Source organism: Ambystoma mexicanum, chromosome 7p, assembly GCF_040938575.1.
Source record: "Ambystoma mexicanum isolate Mex_15411 chromosome 7p, UKY_AmexF1_1, whole genome shotgun sequence".
NCBI lineage: Eukaryota > Metazoa > Chordata > Amphibia > Caudata > Ambystomatidae > Ambystoma > Ambystoma mexicanum.
Window position 1 is genome coordinate 890,159,688 of NC_090939.1, and position 18,665 is coordinate 890,178,352.

At 43.5% G+C, this 18,665-nt stretch overlaps 1 protein-coding gene across 9 annotated transcripts in view; it reads left to right on the forward strand.

Annotated features, from left to right (window-relative positions):
* DCUN1D2 (defective in cullin neddylation 1 domain containing 2) overlaps nucleotides 1-18,665 on the forward strand; it is a 325,754-nt gene that overhangs the window by 124,616 nt on the left and 182,473 nt on the right. For 4 of the 9 annotated variants that reach the window (XM_069637144.1, XM_069637139.1, XM_069637147.1 and 1 more), the window contains one exon: nucleotides 17,526-17,742. In XM_069637144.1, coding sequence (XP_069493245.1) covers nucleotides 17,568-17,742 — 175 coding nt within the window. In that variant the 5' untranslated portion in view covers nucleotides 17,526-17,567. Of the gene's footprint in view, nucleotides 1-17,321; nucleotides 17,743-18,665 lie in introns of all 9 variants that reach the window. The other 5 variants (XM_069637140.1, XM_069637145.1, XM_069637142.1 and 2 more) reach the window with 2 other exon arrangements.

The window sequence follows — 18,665 nt, forward strand, 5'->3', positions numbered from 1 at the left end:
GTAGCCCGCACGCTACACTTGTTTAAACCTGACCTTAACCAGGGGGGTCACTGCTTTTCTGCTGAATCTCGCACGCACTGTGTCTGCCCTAGTTGTGCTGTCTTGATTCTTACGTTCTCACATTCGCAACATCTTGATCTCTCCTTCCTTGTTCTGTTAATGTAATGCCTGCAATACCAAATCTCTCCTTACTTGTGCTCTACTATTGTAACGTTAGTGGGGGGGTCCGTCTTGCTGCACCGAATGTGCACATACATGCTCTTCTCTATTGTGATGTGACCTGCAACTCACTTAATTTAACTTTTTGCTGCCAATGGATGTGACCTGCCAATCATTTACTTTACCTAGTCCCTCTTCTATGCCACTTGAGCTCGCGTACATTTATGAAGTAACCCCCTCATACCATGAGGCGTGGTTTTGCCAGAATGTGCACTCGCACCTCTCTAGTCATTCATGTCTGCTCGCTTACCTGAAGTAGTCCCGCCCCCCCCACACCCCCTATCCCCCTCCCCTTCCATGAGGCGGACTTCACCAGAGTGTGCTTTCAAAATACCCCTATGCTGGGGTCCCTTTCCATGATCTAGCTCTAGTGGATTTACTGTATTGAACCTTATTGCACTTAATACATGCATGTATTCTCTGCTATCTACTGTCCTTGACTGTTTACTCTCGCAAGCGCTGTGATACCTCTGGGTCTGGGCGCTACACAAATGTAATAAAAAAAGAAAAAAAACTATTGAACTGCAACTGTGTGCTTGAGATCCTTGCAATTTGTGCAACAACTCGCCACAGCAGACTTTTATTCACTGACAAATGTAGTCTATGAGGAGGGCATTAAGGGGGGTGGGGGGGGAAAGAACAGCTAAAGATCTTGCAGTTTTAGTGATCCATTGTAGGAGCGCATCCAGTTGGCCCAGTTCACTTGCTGGATAAAACCAGGTGAATACAAATCATGAAGGTTTATGACTGAGACAATCTAAATACAAAAACGCCTTTGTCTGAATATGTCCATGAAATTCACTGCATTTGGTAAAGTAGCCCCCTATCTGTGCCTCTTTTCTGGTGGCAAGGCTGCAGGAGCATGTTATTTAAGTTTAATTTGTTGGCCACACGCTAGGTCCGAGGAGCCAGGGCCAAAATAGCACGCCTGGACAGGATATGCAAAGACTCAGCTGGGTCGTTTGGCGCCAGGAAGACCCAAGACACTTATTTGTGATGTGTGGGATTTTACACTGACAACCACTGTTTTTGGTACAGTAGTGGGTAATTGATCCCAAGTCGGATGAACTTTGACATTTAGAGTTTAATGATTTACATTTTATTAAATGTTTAGAAATGTCTAAAACTGTGATTATATCTTTACATTTGTCTAACACTTTAATAAGATACATGTTGTTGCTGCGTTTGCTCGCCCCTTTCCTGACACTTCACATTTGACTCTTGACCATTGCCTTTCTCCTTAGTTGGAAATAGCAATGCTTTGATAGGGAGTTTTTGAATTCAACATTTTATGAGTAACGTTCCTTTTGCTTTGGTGCTATCCGAGGTGCCTTTTTTGGTTTTTTTTGTGCATGCTTATTTTGTTCTATTGCTGACCGAGTGCTCGCAATATATGAGCCATATAACTTTGGACTGATAGCAGATTTGTGCGATCCAATTGATGTTGCTGTCTTAACTTGCCAGAAGACCTCTGTAATGGGATGCTTGTCTATTGGTTTAAGGGCTTAAAAGAAACACATCTACCACCCGCCTTTCCGAATATTGCTCTCCTTGATTTATCACAGGGAGCTGCAGAGATGTATGGTATTTTTAAATTCGTCGCTCCAGGCCTGTAGGAAGGGACTCGGCACGGTCGTTTGGAGACCTATTTTCGGAATCCAACTCGACAGGCACGTACCTCTTCTCGCTACGGGAAACTAACGTCCGTTATTATAATAGTGCGCACTAACCCAGAATAGAAGCAAATGTAACATGTTTTTAAAGTAGACTTTCATGCTCATATGTAACGGGATATTTTGTTTAACTCACTCGGCCCTTCATCTACACAGGGTGGAGAGAATTATGGTGGAGCAGGGGACTTCTTTTGCTACAGAGACCGATGACTCCTATACCCGCCCCTCAGATTGCCGACCCGACAGTCAGCATGTATCTCACTTGCGCAGCGTTACGGATTTGTTCTTCGTATTACCTTATGCAGTGGTTTCGTATTCTGTGTCGGTATAGATACTATGCTGCCCATTTCATAGCACTTGTCATTGAGGTGTTTGGTTTGGGCTGATGGTCAAGCACATCTTGCTGAATTTCAAGCCTTACGCTTATTCGGAAATGTGCATAGAATGTGTTTTAGGCTGGGCGAGTTTGCTTGGTTCATCCGCCAGCGCCTCTGCAGATCAGTGAACGTTGAAAAGCCCGAAACCAAATCTGCCCTGGCGGGAGGGCGGGCTTCAGCGTCAGCATTTCCAAAGTCACTGTGACTCATCAGTGCAAAGGCACATTTAAAGGTGTAACACGGTCCAAATGGAGAACCATGAACCGTGTTATTCATACATCTGCCATACTCTCCAATGCTTCTTTGGAATTAGTTGGATGATTAATTTTGCTTATAAACTTTATTATGGCGCTTTGTATCGATGAAGGTATGCCTTTTTACACCCGTGTTTGACCCAAGATTCGCATGATGCCCTCCTCTATTAATGGGACATGGTAACAGCAACTCTGAATTATGCAGGAAACTCGCACAAGTGACCAGCCTCCGTTTGAGAGGATTCCTGGAATGCACACCTATAACCATCCCCATAAATGGCCTGGCGGTCCTCAAGAACCTCTAGGAAGCCTGGTCCTTGGACCAGGGGAGCCAGTGCTGAAATCCCACCCTCATTTACAAGTGCCCATATTTACGTCCTGCTCTCCTGTTTATGTAACATTTTCTGGGGGTCTAGTAGACGAGCTTTGACAGCTATGCTTTGAAGGGAATGATTTTAACTTGCCTGATGCAATGTAGTATTGCGATGTGATGTCACCAAGTTCACAATGAGAAAGTGGCACTTTGGAAGGCTTGCGTCTGACCACTACTGACCGAAATAGTGTGCATGTTATCACACCTTTTTTCTCGAAGGGCTGATGAGTCTAAGTGACTGAGTATTGAGATGGTGGCTTGGTGCAGTATAAAATCTTATTTTGTGACATAACATAAAGGGGCAGAGGGGGGGTCATTTTGCTAATTTCCCAGGAGTTGTGGCCATGGCGAATTCAAATTTTTGACAAACGGCCCCACTCAAACGTTGAAAGGATTTCTATGTGTTACAAGCTGCACAGATCATGGGTTTTCCTGTCTGTCCATCTGTTTTCGGACCCACACATTTGTTTTTCGCCCATTCTTTCTACTTTAGAGAGCTAATTGAGGAGCCCCTCAGCAGTGATCTTTGCACACACTTGTGCTCATGTTTCTTGGCCTGTGACCTGAAATAATTCCCTCACGGCTCCTCAGTCCTATGGGGTGGCGTTACTGCCGCTAAAAGCGCTTTACAGTGCCTGACATGGCCTCAGTCAAAGCATAGTAACATAACATGCACTCAGAAGGCTAGACATCTGGGCCACCCGCTTTTCCTACTATGTTTGTTTGCAAATCCACCTCAGCCTTTCATCAAGTTTAATGTACACACCATGCGTAGGGAGCTCGCTTTGTTTCCTTCCTGCAAAAGGTGAAGTATTGCTATATTTTGATAGCCTCCTTCCAAGCCAGGAACCACCCTGTCTCATTGATAAATAAAATAATTTATCATGACCTGGCACTAACTCATAACCTTTTTGACATCATTGTGGCAGGCCTTTTTAGTTTTACTCTGCAATTAGACCACTGTGTTATGCTAAGGATTTTAATCGGGCGTCCCAATCCGGACCAGGACCCTTTCCCTTAGCATAGGATGTAGGGCTCAATTAGAATACTTTTTCTTTATTTCCTAGAATTCAGATTGAGCTGGCACCCAACCCGTCTCACACCACCTTTTACAAATACGCTGGGTCACAATGGACCATGAACCAGGCCGGTTGGTGGGAATACAATATTTATTTTAAATTGAAAGAAAATCACACAATTTTAATATTGGGCAGCAATCACCAATGGGGTGATAATTACAATGTAAACTGATGAAATACACTTGGTTGACCTTCTAGTGGAACATATCCAAAGCAGAGATGAATAGGAGCAATTTTACTGTTTGGGTGGATGGCACCTCAGTTAAGATTTCCCCGTGCAATGCTCCCTCAAACCCCAACTAATCAACTTTTGCATCGATAGGATACCCGGTAGCAAACCGAATTAAAATCCGACCTTCCCTCCACAAAATGGGAGTCAAAATCGTGTTTGAAAACCTTTTGCAATTGCATAAATGACACTTGGAATTGGTAAATAATTAATTTAAATGTGCGGTTGAATAGATGAGGTAAATGAGTTATCACAGTATCAGGGATGTAATAACACTAGCAACTACAAAGCAAGGTACCAAAAAAGGGCATACAATTCAAATACCAACTTTGAAGTGACAACACAGTTCAGCCAGAATCACAAGCACAGAATTTGCATTTGCTATATTACACAGGTTTAAATGTCAAAAACGGTTTGAAAAACGGGTGATATAGACCGAATCGGAATACGGTTTTTAGGCTGGGTGATGGATGCACATCACAGGGATAATAGGAAAGTGAAAGAGTCACTCTAGCTGAAGAACTGTATGAGATTTTTAAGGTGAAAGGAAATTCGGTTTTAAAAATAAAAGCAGTTAAAAGAGAAAATCGGTTTAAAAAAAAAAGGAAAGGACTGGTTTCACTTGAACTAGATTTAATGCTATATTGTTAAAGAAAAACACATACGCTCCAAGGTTAATTTGCAAGGTTAACCTTTTCACCCCACGTGCAGCTCTGTGTGGGAATTCAATTATTCAAAATATGACTACGGACTTATGCAAGACAGAAATGAATGGAAGAATTGTGCTAGCACTAGGAAATCAAGGAACAGAATACACAGAGGATTCAGACTATCTTCAACACGTTATCAGGGTATGGATGGGATTACTTAGAAGGTCGAACAAAGGCAAGGTATCAAGTTGGGGTATACTATGTGTTGCTATGGGATGGGGTAATACTCACAATCGGCACTTCAGTTTGTGATTTTGGGACAGCCAACTGAGTTTCTGGACTGCGAGGCAATATCTGGTCACTGGTCACAGCGGCAGGCACTCCTAACAGAAAACAGCTGGTCAAAAGTCTGGTCACGGCACAGTGGCATGCAGGTAGTGGGGCAAAAAGCCGGTCTGGTCACAGGATACTCTCAAAGGGTACCACAGCTTTCCCCCACTTTCTCCCTGAGTTGGTGGGATTTTGTTATGGGGTTTTAGTTCTGAAGGCTGGTTCTGCTAGGATAGGAGGGCCTGGATCAACTATCCCTTTTCTGGCAGTGAAGTCTGAAATTTTGCAGGATGAATATAAAATGTCTGGATACGCAGGCCCTGGAAAATTCAGAAGTGTGTCCTTTGTCTCTGTGAGCTCCCCTTTTTATAAGGTGGATGACATTGCATTATTATACGGTGGGGCAGGCTTAGGCTGGACATGTCTCTAACAACTGGATTGGCCTGGGATGACTGTTACCACCTTGCTGTCAGCCGGTTGGGTTTCAGGGGCATGGCGTCAGATTTATGTGTGGTTTACAATATATAGGATCATCCCACAGTTACTTTTGCTAAAAACCAGTTATTGCACCAACATGCACCTTTTTACAGTTGTGGCACTTTTGAAACTTACATAGGCAGATTACATATTTCACACAGAGCATGGCAGTCCAACCCCTAGGTTTGTAGGACTTTGTTTTGTCCTTCTAATCATTTTACGTGATTTTCAGTGGGAAATATTTCACTTACTATTCTGTAACTTTATACATGTGTACATATTATCAAAAGGCATGTTAGTAATGAATTTCAAAGTGGCACCATAAACGCTTTCCTCAGAATATACAATTTTCTGCCATTTTCGTCCCCAATATGCTAGTGAAGGCTACCATGTCTTAATTTAAAGCCACAAAAATTGCATTTAAACGGTGAAACATTCGCCTTACTGCGTTGTCCAATAACAGTCTTAAAGGTTATTAATTAAAATGGTCTTTTGATCCAGATGGCCAGCATTGTCTCTCAAATAAGGGCATAACTGCCTAGGCTGCTCTGGAGTTGGCTTTGAAGCCCCCCCCAGTTGAGGGGAGGTGTTATTTGCAATTTCACACCCAAGTGTCCTGGAACTCTATTGTAACAGGCCCCATCCCAGACACAGTCTGACGAGGGTGATCTGCTTTCTCTTGATCCATTCAGAGTTTCCAAGGGGGTGGCCCCTTTTCGGGAGAGGCACTTCCGTTCCCAGCAAATAAATGTCCTTTGAAGTCCAGCAGGAAAACCAAATGCATTTATTTATTTACTTATTTTTTTTCTTGAGCCAAAAAGCAACGCTGTTGGAATAAAACATTATATTAGGTTTCAAGAAACCCCCCACCCCCATTACATTTCTAGGCAAGAACAGGGCCTTATTCAACATTACACTTTTAAACAGAAATTTTTCTTGTTTGCAAAAGAACCATTTTTACACATGGTTAATTCTGCTGGGATGTCACTTTCAAATGCGGCCTTCTTACATCCATTTTCAGAATCTTTCCAAAGCCCCAGTCATGTTTCCAATGCACAATCATCTCTCAAAATAAAGATCCCTTGAAACTGACATATGCACAGAGAGATGGGGTTTCTTTTGAAGAGTTTATCTGGGATATTTTGTAGCAAAAAGTCAAGCGTTTTTCTGTACGGCTGGGAGTAAAGTTGTTTGTGATTTCACAGATCTCTTTCTGACACAGCCTGTCCTTCAGTGAGAAATCCTTTCCTTTGCTAGAGCACAAATTGAATATGGCTGGGCATAGCTGTGTCTTACTGGATCAGAACTATATATTGTTGAGCAGATGAAAAAGAGCATCAAGGCGCATAATTTTAAATGTAAAATATTTCCTTTTTCCAATGGGAAATTCTGAGCTAGCAGCAAAGCAGCGCTGCTTTCAACTTACTTCTCTGGTGCACATCAGGAAACCCAATGGCAGCCTTTCTTTGTGTGTTCCCGGTTCCATCTTGCCCCATATGTGCTTGGCAAAGACACCACAGCCATTATTTTGGTGACTGCAAAAAGCAGTTTTAAGACAAGGCGATAGTGCTCGACAGTGCCAGCGCAACCATTTTGCTGGTAACTGCTGAAGTGCAGATTGGTGATGCAGGGGAATTCTGCTGGGTGGGTAAATGTACCCCACAAATACCTTAACTTCTGTTACCTATGTGAGGAGCCAAGAATGAGAGGTGGCCACAGCAGACTCATGTTTTGGCTATAACCTGTTATTGAAAATAAAAGGGGTTGGGGAAAATGCCTCACTATCCCCAGTCTGGGAGGGGTTTTCCTACCTCAACAAAAACGAATGATCTGTCCTTTGTCAAGATGCCCACAAATAAGTATATGGCATTCCAAGGTGCAAAGGATAGTGTCTCCGTTCTTTCAAATGCACAAATGTTCCATTCCAACACACAAGTTCCAAACTGACAATGTTCACAGTTCCATGGAGTAATTCCCTTCCCCAGATTTCTTTTCTCAATATGAAAATGTAACACAAGAATGATCAAGTTATTCATAACCCAACTCTCTCGTGGTAATTCCACAGTTCTGGGGAATAGCTCCCTTCCCCATGTTTCTCTTTATATTTAATACAGTTACCAAAAAAACCCACTCAAGGATCTGTGTCAAACCCTTACATGTAGCTTTACAACCAATATTGGCCAAAGCTCTGACAAAGGTAGCGATTTACATCGCCATCAATAAACGAGAGGTTCCCTTTTTTACTGTGTTCACAATTTAGTTGCATGTTACAGACTCGGAGTACACTCCCCTGCCAGGGTCCTTTCTTTCTTTTTTTTCTTTCATAAAACATTTTATTCGTTTTACATCATAACAGCAAGGAGAGGATCGGTCACAGTTAATCAAAATACACATGTCAGTACACAGACCAACTTGCGCGCTCCCATCGTCTACTATAAGAGACAGCCACCCAACTCCCATTCCCTCCCTCTATGGAATGTTCAGTCATCCTCCGCCCATTGTCCCCAAATGTTATCTGCCTTCTCAGGGCATCCTCGTGCAGCACATATGTGCCGCACCATAGACTCACAGACGTTTGCGCCTGCCACCCATTGTCTGAACTGAGAGCTTTCCGGGGCCCCTCATTGCTTGACAATGTTCCATTTCATCAACCCAATCGCTGTGTACAAGCAGTTTTTCGTATTGGTTATATGAATTTTCACCCCAAATTCCCAAAGTAACAGCCTGGGGAGCTGTAAGATCTCTGTGGCATAGCTCAGCGGGTTGAGCACTCGCTGCTGCGATCTGAACGAGATCTGCAGGTCGCAGGTTCGAATCCCGGCAAGGCCAACTCAGCCTTTCATGTTTCTGAGGTCGATAAATGAGTACCAATTTCGGTTGGGTGATATTGTATGTAAATATGTTCTCTGTAAAGCGCTTTGGATTAAGGCCCTATATAAATAACACATCATTATCATTATCCTGGACAGTTTGCAGGAGCACATCGACCAAAAGTGACAGATCCGCGGGCAACCCCTGAGGATGTGTATAAAGGGTCCCTCCTCCTCATACCTCAAACATTGTGGCCCGTCAATACGCCCCCACCGGAATAGTGAGACCCTGGGGTAATTTACCCTATGGAGGATTTTAAGTTGCACCAAGCAAAGTCCGGAAGATATTGCCACTTCCTGGGGGAACATTCTGGGCTTCCACCCAATCTTTGGGTTCGATGGATCCCACCTCTACCCCCCCATTTAGCCTAAAATTGGAAAGCTCTGGATTGCAAAAGCAGTTATGGCCTGGTATATGGTGGAGGTAACCTTAGTGGTTATGTGTTCTAGCAAAACAATCTTCTCAAGGGGGTTGCATTGTGGTATGTCAGGCTGGCTAGGCCCCTTTCTTGACAACAGTATTATTTTAGCCCTTGAAAGCAAAAACCTAAATGCTAACTCGAGCTCAGAAAATAGTCAAGTGCTTAAATTGAATATAGCAATTTAAAAAATAAAACGAGCATGCCTCTTGTGGAAGCAGCCCTCCTCCAACCCAAGACTATGAACAAAAACTCGGATCTTACAAATACTGTCTGGTGCCCAAGTTTCAGGCCCCTCACGTTTTAATCTCGACTCCAAAAAATGCAAATGTTCACACTTCAAAACCTTACCTGGAGCTTTGCAACCAATAGTAGCCAAAACACTGACAAAGGTAGCAATTTACATCGAAGTGCATCGCCATCAATAAACGAGGAGGCTTTTGTGAACAAAGAGGACATGCATGGAGATCAGTCTGTGACCAGACTGAAGACCTTTCACTGCTAAAAACGAAATAACACTACTTATGGCCCCGTTATCCTCCTACCTCTTCACACTAAGATACTACAACATTATTCCTAAATCACTAATATTGGGGAATCTTATATATAACTAGCTAAGTGGCAGAAGACTAGGACTAACACCATTTAAATCTAATACTTATGAAATTCAAATGCCTTAAAACCTGTTTGACATTTTGAGGACTAGGGAAACAACTGCATCTCATAATCTCCTCCCCGCTATTCCTTACAATGTCTCCTCTTTCACTCATACTCTTCTGTCCCTCTCCCTCTAGTCCTTACCTCCACCATCTGACGTTATTCATTACTTCTCTCTCCTCCCGCTACTCTCAACTCTTGCTATGCCTTTGACCTCCCACTCTACTGTACTCCACGCACAATTTCTCCTACAGTCGCCTTCCTTTCACTCTGTCACCTTTTCTCAACCACTCTGAGTCAGAGCCCCTACTCTTAGTCTCACTTACTCACCTTGTACACACACTCGCACTCTAGCACTATTTTCTCTCAGCAACCAATAACTCACCTTGCACAGGCTCTTTAGAGTTCTCTTCCATGTTTCTCAGCACCTTATGCCAGTCTCTTGGTCTTCCGTCTTCTTTGACCTCCCCAGAAAAACCAACACTGACCTGGGCTCTCCTCACTTATTTTATCCTTGCCCTGTCCCTTCTACTGATTTCCCTGTCAGCTGGCTCCCTGGGCCAACTGCTTGCTTCCTATAGCGGGCCTTACGCACTGTCCCGTTTTCATACGCAGGTCTGCTGGAATTTGGAAATGGCTGCCTACTGTAAACATTCTTTTGTAGAGTTTGTAGCCTGATTAAGTGTGGCGTCTTGGCTGCTATTCTGCAATGTGTGGTGTTCTGCAGCTACTGTGTTGCTGCCTCACCCTCTGGTAAGCTACCAGTTTGGGATTTCTTGCTAAACATTCTGCTGTACTTGGTCCTAGAAGAACGTGAACACGGACGACCATTGTGTGCAACTGGTATCGAGCAAGAGGAAGTGGTACATGACCTAGTTAGCCAGGCACATGCAGAAGGGACAGACTGGGGTCCTCACAAATTCTACATCCCACTTCAGGGGCAGAACTGGTTCTGGGAACCCCTTGGGTAGGCCTCCTGCCAGCCCAGGTTAAGAGAGTGGTCCCCATCCCTCTTTGACAGGGTGAGGTTCATAACCTCATCACAATAGTAAGGTCAATGGATGAACTCCAAGTTGTGGGAACCATGTGCCTATTTCTGACATAAACATGGAAACCCTGCCTACGCTGTTTAAAGAGAGTCTTTGGGCTAAAATTGGAGGTAGGCTTTGTCACTATTCTTATTAAAGGGGACAGTAGAGTTTCAAAAGAAATATCAAAAACTGCACCCACTTTAGAGTTCTTTTAGTGCATTCTGATTTCCTGCCTCAAAGAAATTCTCCGTAAACTGATGACTATCAACTTACAATTGAGGGTATCTTAGATTCAATAAAAGCACAATAAAAAATATTTATAAACATGAATCTAAAATGAGGCTATATCCATTTGAACGATACTGTGTAACAATATCATTGATTTAAAATGTTCAGAAGGCAAAAAAATCCCGTACATTCTGTCCCTGGGTCCAAACATCAAATCGTAGCTGTTCAAAATAATAACTCCTAGTGCACTTTTTTTCTAAAACCTGATTACAACCAGCTCTCTAGTGCTGCTTGCTGGCATCTTACATCGATCAGGCGCTTCTTTTAGGCTGCAGATCTCATGCAGTTTAAGCAATGGGACCAACCATTTTCATCTAAGATCAGTAAGGTCAGGAAAGAAGAAAAATAATCATCCTAATTGTGATGGCTGTTCGGAAAGATTTCTCAATTATGGGTAATTTTCCATCTATGTGGCAACCCCTAAACTTTTTGCTGTTGTTTTCACCAGGATCTAGACTTTGCCAGAGAAGTGCAGCCTTCTGCCGCACTCCTCTGGGCTTTCGCTCCATTCTTACGGGGAAACTGACATGCCCTTAAGACAGTCAGTCAGTACCGGGAAACGTTGTTTTCCGTTGTTCTTTTATCATGTTGCAGCTTTCGCGCAACATGGCACAAGAGGGCACTGTAAGCTAAGTTATTGCTCTCTTGGGTCTCTAGTCTTCTACAGGCCCTAGATACTCTTTGGATTGTTAATGAACGGTGCAAGTGAATCACGGACGGGACTGGTGGCAGCGATCGTTTCTTTGTGTTTTTGAGCTCCTTTTGGCGTTTAAGCGCGTTTTTCGCGCTTAGTCCAAAATGGTGGCCTGGCTCCCAAAATAGCCAGACCACGAGGCTCTTTGTCCAGTCCGCTGACCGTCTTGCCCCCTTCACCTTCCCCAGGTCGAGCCAACCCAGGGCCTTCCTTATTTGGGCATGTACTTTCTCGCGAAACACAGATGCTTTTGCGGGCTTCTACAGGTCTTGTGTGTGCTCCAGGATGTGGGCTGGGATGTCTGGTCCCAATACACATCCTGGGTGCCAGAGAGTCTAGTGTGTCGTGAATGCCTGGGACCTCCGTGGTCCGGGATAGGTCCACGTATGGTGTGAGTGTTTTGTGAGCAGATCTCCTATTGGGTCCCCTCCGTTTTGGCGCAAAGAGAACCGTGGATAAGAGGGGGCTGGAAACACCAATACCATGTCGATCTCCTGAGTTCTCACGAACAAAGGAATACAGGAGCCAAGTATCCTGCAACTACGAGGCTGAACCGAGGAATCGCTGGTGACCCGCTGAAGGACTGCTCCTTTGCACTGCTGTCGCTTTGTGAAACCCTTTCTACCTCTGCTCGAACGAGAAGGCCTGTACTGGTACTTCGACCCCTTGGAATAGTGGGAACAACTATTCTCGGCATCTTCACCATCTCCTGCACGTAAGCCTTCGGAAGTGTCTCTGGGCCATCCAGTGGACTGACCAGCCTACCCAGGAGTCTTGCTCTGTAACCGCCGTCAGGTTGTGTTGTATTACGAGTCCTTGTCACTCTCACACAATTTGTACACTTGGCATTCCCAGGTCTGAAGTGAGTAGTGTACATTGGGCTGAAATACACACGGCCGCTCCGTTGCCCTGCTGTGGTAACAAACTGTGCGGGTTCACTGCATTTGGGACATCCTCAACTTCTGCTGCTGCGGAATCTACATGACGCCGAGACATCCCCTGCCCGTATCTGAACCTGCCAGCACTGAAACTGACGCGGAGAAGCCTGGGACTGCCTGCATCGGGGATCGGTGAGTAGCCTCGCTAGGAACTGGGCGCCCTCCTGCAGTAGCCCATAGCTTTTCCCGGCTGTGTCTAACAGCATGCCTTTCCGTACTCGCGCTCTGCTTCTGCCCACAGTGGAGTCTGCGCTTGAGTCGCAGAGCTCTGTTCATCTTCATTTGTACACCGAACTAAACTGCCTGATTCCCTCGAAGAGACTCCCCTTTGCCCATTGGCACCAGCGTGTGCAGGTACTTTTGAGCACAAGGCTCCACTCTTCGTAGGGCTCGGACTTCCTTTTAGTTAGGTGCCTCTGAAGGCGGACTGGGTCTAACTATTATTCGCACTGCCTGTTTTCCTCCCCATCTAGGTGGTCTTCACATTTTGTGCGTCTAACTCGTTACACTCGTTGGTAATTGTGTATATATATTGTATTTGATTGTGATGTGTTGGTTTACTTGAGTTTTATTGTGATTTCTCGCTACGGTCAATGTTACAAAGGCCTTGTAATAAATGTGTCTATATTTTTAATATAACACCTGCTTGGAGTAATTTGTAAGTGTACTTGCTTTGTGTGCTCATTGCGGGCTTTCGGTCACCCTCACCCCTCTTGTGACCTAGTCTTGACCGCCGCGATCGCTACCCTGATTGGTCTGGCTTGTCCAGAGGTTACCCTGTTCCAAGAAACTAGGCTGGCCTTCTGAACCTCTGCCCCTCCAGGACAGAGTTCAGAAATCCATCTTAACAATGGCCACACCTGGGTCATAGCCTGGTGGATTTTGTGCCCCATGAATGAACAACGCTATTTAAGGGTAGTGTACTGTTGTAGGTCAGAAGGAGACAGACCCGTTTTTGGCATTCTTCACTTTCTGTCATTATAATAAGTAAAATGCCTCACTATCCCTAATCAATGGGTTTTCATGCATGACCAAATTACGGTGCTCGTCATATGTGGTGAAGTCCGAAGTAAAAAGTCTGTGCTTTGTCCTAAGCTAAGCTGCTCTTTCCCTACCACTAATACAAAATAACAAAAGACCAGTGGAATGACTCCCTTTCTCCTGGATAGGCTTCCAAAGCCTTAGTAGTCAATTTTGAGATGCTTTTTATCTATCTCTTGGATTCATTTATTTAGTTCTTGTAGGGGGACTTTTCCAATGGGTTGGAGTTACTGGGTCTGTTCGCAGGATAGGGACTTCCTTCATAGTCAATATAGCTTTGGTTCTTGCTCCATCTCCTGTTTCTTCTCCATGGTACCTGGACTCCAGTGGTCTCTGCGTTGTTACCAGACTGAATAGTCCACCTCTCCAGGGTCACGCCACCACTCTCGACTCACTCTCCTGGGTTTTTGTTCCCCTCGTTCTCTGGCTTCCAGCTTCTTCCATGCGTCTCGCCCCCAGCACCTAGTGATTTCCTGACGGAGGAACTCTTGGTCTCTCTCAGTACTCCTCACTCGACTGGTTTGAAACTCCCGGGTTTCACTTTTCCTGGGCAGTAGTCCTTAGTCTCTTTTCATGATTGGGTGCTGGGTCTTCCCCAGTGAAGGAATATAGTCTGTTACCTTTCAGTTGATCACTCTTTGTTCGTTCTTCTTCGTCACAGTAGTTTTACTGCACTGATCCGCAGTTTGCATCTTAGGTCTTCTATTAGAATAACAAATAGTAGTTTGGTTTTGTTTGTTTTTTAAAAAATTATATTTATATAGCACGCCTGACCCAGGGGTATCTGGGCGCTTGGGTGAAGATAGTGGTTACAGGAAACATTCTACATATACATATTACAGATAGTTGGTACAAGTGAACTACAGTTTACAGATACATGTTGAAAATGTATATATTTAACATAACGAAAGGGTGCAAGGTAATTTGGGAGACTATACAATAAAGGGATATGCGAACGGGGAGAGAGAGCTGTACATGAGGATGACAAGGGTAAGGTGTGGTTACTTTTTATTCAGTAACCATGTGATGACATGTCTTCTGAATTTTTCGAAGGCTGGGCTGGTTTTAATATCCTTTGGAAGTATATTCCATAGATGGGCGGCTAGAACTGGGAAGCTAGTTCCGCCAGGTCTTTTTAGGTTGTACCTTGGCACCGCCAGGCAGGGAGTGTTGTTAGATCTTGTGAATCTGGCTGACCGTTTCAGAGTGAATTGGTCCGTGAGATAAGGTGGGGCTTGGTGGTTCAGAGTTTTGTAGGTGAGGCAGATGTTTTTAGGTCTTTTTTTTTTTCTTGTATGGAGAGCCATTTGCAAAGCTTTCTAGTAGCCGAAATGTGCTCTCTTCTCTGTATATTTAAGGCAGCTCTAAGCACATTATTTCGTATAACCTGTAGTTTGTGAATTATGGATTTATTAGCTCCTAAATAAAGTCCATTGCAGTAGTCCAGTTTGGACAGAATGAGTGCTCGGGCCAGTATAAGGTGGATACCTCCGGAGTTGTGATGTTCTAGAAGAGTGTTCTAGGGAGTTCCTCCATGGAACGGGTGTCCTTGTCCCCCAGAGGGGCGTCTCTCTCCTTGTGAGAACCCACATGCCACCACGCCTAGGGGGGATTATTGCGTAGTGGGCTCACCTCCTTTGCCTCACAAGGAAAGTCTCCCCTCTGGGAGAAGTGACTGAAACCTTCCATTTGTCACAATACCTAAACACAACTTTAAATACAAATTGATTGCTGAAGGTGAATCGATCCAATTAGAATGAGATTCTTACCCCAAGGGCGTGTTTGCTCTAAGATATTTAAATACTGGTGGTTGATGGTTGTCGCTACACCACCCAAAAATCTGTTGGAGCCCAGTCTGTGCATGTTTAATTAGATGCACATATGATTGAGTGATTTGGTCTAGATTACTTCATAGATTACTCATCGCGATTTTACTCCACATACTCTTAGCATGTGAAATCTAAGACCATGGATTCATAGTATTGCCGGTAAGATAGCTCAGGTGGTTGAGGGCTCGCTGCTGCGATCTGATCCTGATCTGCAGGTCGCAGGTTCGTATCCCGGCAAGGCCAACTCAGCCTTTCATCCTTCCGGTGTCGATAAATGAGTACCAATTTCGGTTGGGTGATATTGTATGTAAATATGTGCTCTGTAAAGCGCTTTGGATTAAGGCGCTATATAAATAACACATCATTATAGCATTGCCTATTAATATGTTGTGTATAGCAGCCTACCAACTGTGGATTGGACAATCACTTTAATTGCACCATTTCAGAATCAATACGGCTGTTTATTCCTAATTGCCCAAGTTGCATTTATGAAGTACTGTGGGGTAGACCCAACAAGCTCTTAAAGAATTTGTTCTCACCGACTATAAAAAGGTTAACTCAAACACTTCCTTTTTAGATCGGTCAGTAATAATATACAATCTCTTTCCCCGTTGCACTTATCTACTAGTATCTGTATATTCCGTAGAACTGTATGGGTGGTAGCATTTAGCAGGCTCATGTGTGTCCTTAGTTTTTTGTTTTTTTGGTAGCTTGTACTTTAAGAACACATTTTCCTTGGTCCTGTGAGTACTTGCTTGTTTTTAGGGTGAGACAGTGTTTGGTATGACGCCCATGTGTCAGGCTGAGTGCTTGTACTCCAAATTATTAAAAATTCTTACTTGCGTAATTTTTTTAAACATTTTTTTTACCTTTCTTGTTATTCCCCCAGATGCTTACTGATCTGAAAAATGTATACCCCCGACAATTAGGCATTTACTGGTGATAGTTTGCAAGGTAAACTCTTGCTGTTGAGTTTCAAAAATCGCTTCCATGAGGGGTAGTTCAAGTATTTGCTTTCTTGCTGACAGCTTATCCAACTATTTTCAGCAACCACCCATTCACCCTTGAGGCACCCAAACTGTCTCCAGTGGAGAATTGGACAAATGCTAATATTTAATTATTGTAGCAGGAGGTTATTCAGATTGACGACATGACCATTTAATGCAATCCAACTGTTTTCTGCGCACAATTTGACTACAAGAAAGCCTAAGTCCTATACCTCAAGAAGTGATTAATTTAAATCCTGTAAGCTTTTAAACATCAAAATCTTATTTTTTTCAATACTATGATATTGCATTAACACATAGGTTTATGAACTGTACCTTTTTAACATTTTATGGAATGTCATTTTTTCATAATTGCATACCTGTGCTCAGATTAATTACATTTAATTACTTCAATAGTTAGAGACTTTTGTGGGCTGTGTAACCTGTTTCCTTTAAGCCATTTGGTACCTGGCTGATGTAGTTGCTTATTTTTATTTGATTAGTTTCAGTTTTGCTTCACTTTAAATGACCAATCAATGTCTCCCATCTGTGAAGCCTAAAACTCTTAATCTTAATACTTTAAATGGCGTTTCAGATCGAATACAGCAAGGCTTTTATTTACAGACGTCAAAATATTTCGTAAATTCCAGTCATGCTTTCTTGCTTGAAGATGTGCGTTCTGGGTGTGGAGTTCTGTTGAAATGTGGTACAGATGCACACTTTTTCAATTTTTAATGTCTTCACTAGTGTAATTAAACACAATCTGTTGAGCTCATCCTTGTTACCACAATGACTGTGTAGTGTTCTTTCTTTGTGATCACACTTGAAGGTGCCTCATTGATTTGCCATCATTGTTCTAGCCTATTTGTTTGAAACGTTGTGAAGTGTAAGATAATTGTACATATAGATTGCTGTCATTTCAGTTTTGCGGAAAAAGTGGCCTATTTAACTGCAGAAGAACAAGCCCTTGTCTTCCTGTAATGCTGAAGTGAGCCGTGTTATGGCACCAACAAAGATAATTCCCTGTAAAAGCTAGGCATTAGTAGTAGAATGCGGATCTCAACTTCCGGATTGGCTTCATTGGCTTTCCTGCTTCTTTTGCATCCCAAAGCATAAGCTTAAATCGTCTCAGAAGGACAAGGTCCGCCAGTTTATGGCATTTACCCAAGCTGGCGAAAGGACATCAATTTACTGCTTAATGCAGAATGAGTGGAAACTAGAAGCTGCAACAGACAACTACTTCCAGAAGCCAGACTTTTACTACAAGGAATCCATGAAAAATTCAGTAGACAGGAAAAAATTAGAACACTTGTATAACCGGTATAAAGGTAAGGACCCTTTTTAATTTTCTATACTATCGCCTCTGTATCATTGCTTGTGTTTGCTGTTTGATGCAAATGCATGCTGAGTGTTTGAAATGAAATGTCATTTCCTATCATGGTCTTGTTTATCCTCCTTGTTGCAATTTGCTATCATGGTCTTGTTTATCCTCCTTGTTGCATGAAAATTACCATACAATGTAGAAATTGATCTTCTCAAAAGAAAGTGGTAAATGAGAGGTTGCAGTTTGGTGTGTGTGCTGTGCCTTGCAAGTCCTGAGGGCCACTGATGAGGAGCAGCCAGGAAGGGAAGCTGTCAGGTGTGACATTTGAGTATTGGGGTTTTTCTGGGCCAAAATGCTGTTCTGGCAGTTGGCAACTGTAGAAGAAAGTGGTTTTGCCATGCATGTTGCTGCGTTTTGACCCAGAGTGCCCTTAACCGTGCAGAAATGTGAAGGGTGGACCAGAGTGTACAGTGTCCCCCTATCAATTTTTGGGAGATTTGGAGCAGTCCCCTTTACCCATAGCAGGAGCAGCATGAGATTGAGTACCGTATGGGTTCCTGACATCTCAGTTTGTGGGTTGGTTTGGAAGGTGAGGGAAAGATGTTCTTTGTTTTTCACATATCTCAGCTAGTCGTCAAATCTACTTGTTCGCAGAGAAGGCTTTAAAGCAGAAAATATATGAGCACCTATCCAGTGAAGAGCTTGTGTTAGTGGGGTCATAGGTACAATTAATATGTGTCTAGTAGGCGGTGTAACCAGAAGAATTGTTTATTTCTGCTAAAGTCCGATGGCACAAGGAAAAACGCAGTTGGGACTGCAAAGAGTGGATGAATGAAGAAGCAAAGCTGGAAGGGAAGGAAACTGGTATAATAAACCAGATAGAATGGTTTCTTGTCTTTACATCTGTGCATTGGCATCTTTATGCAT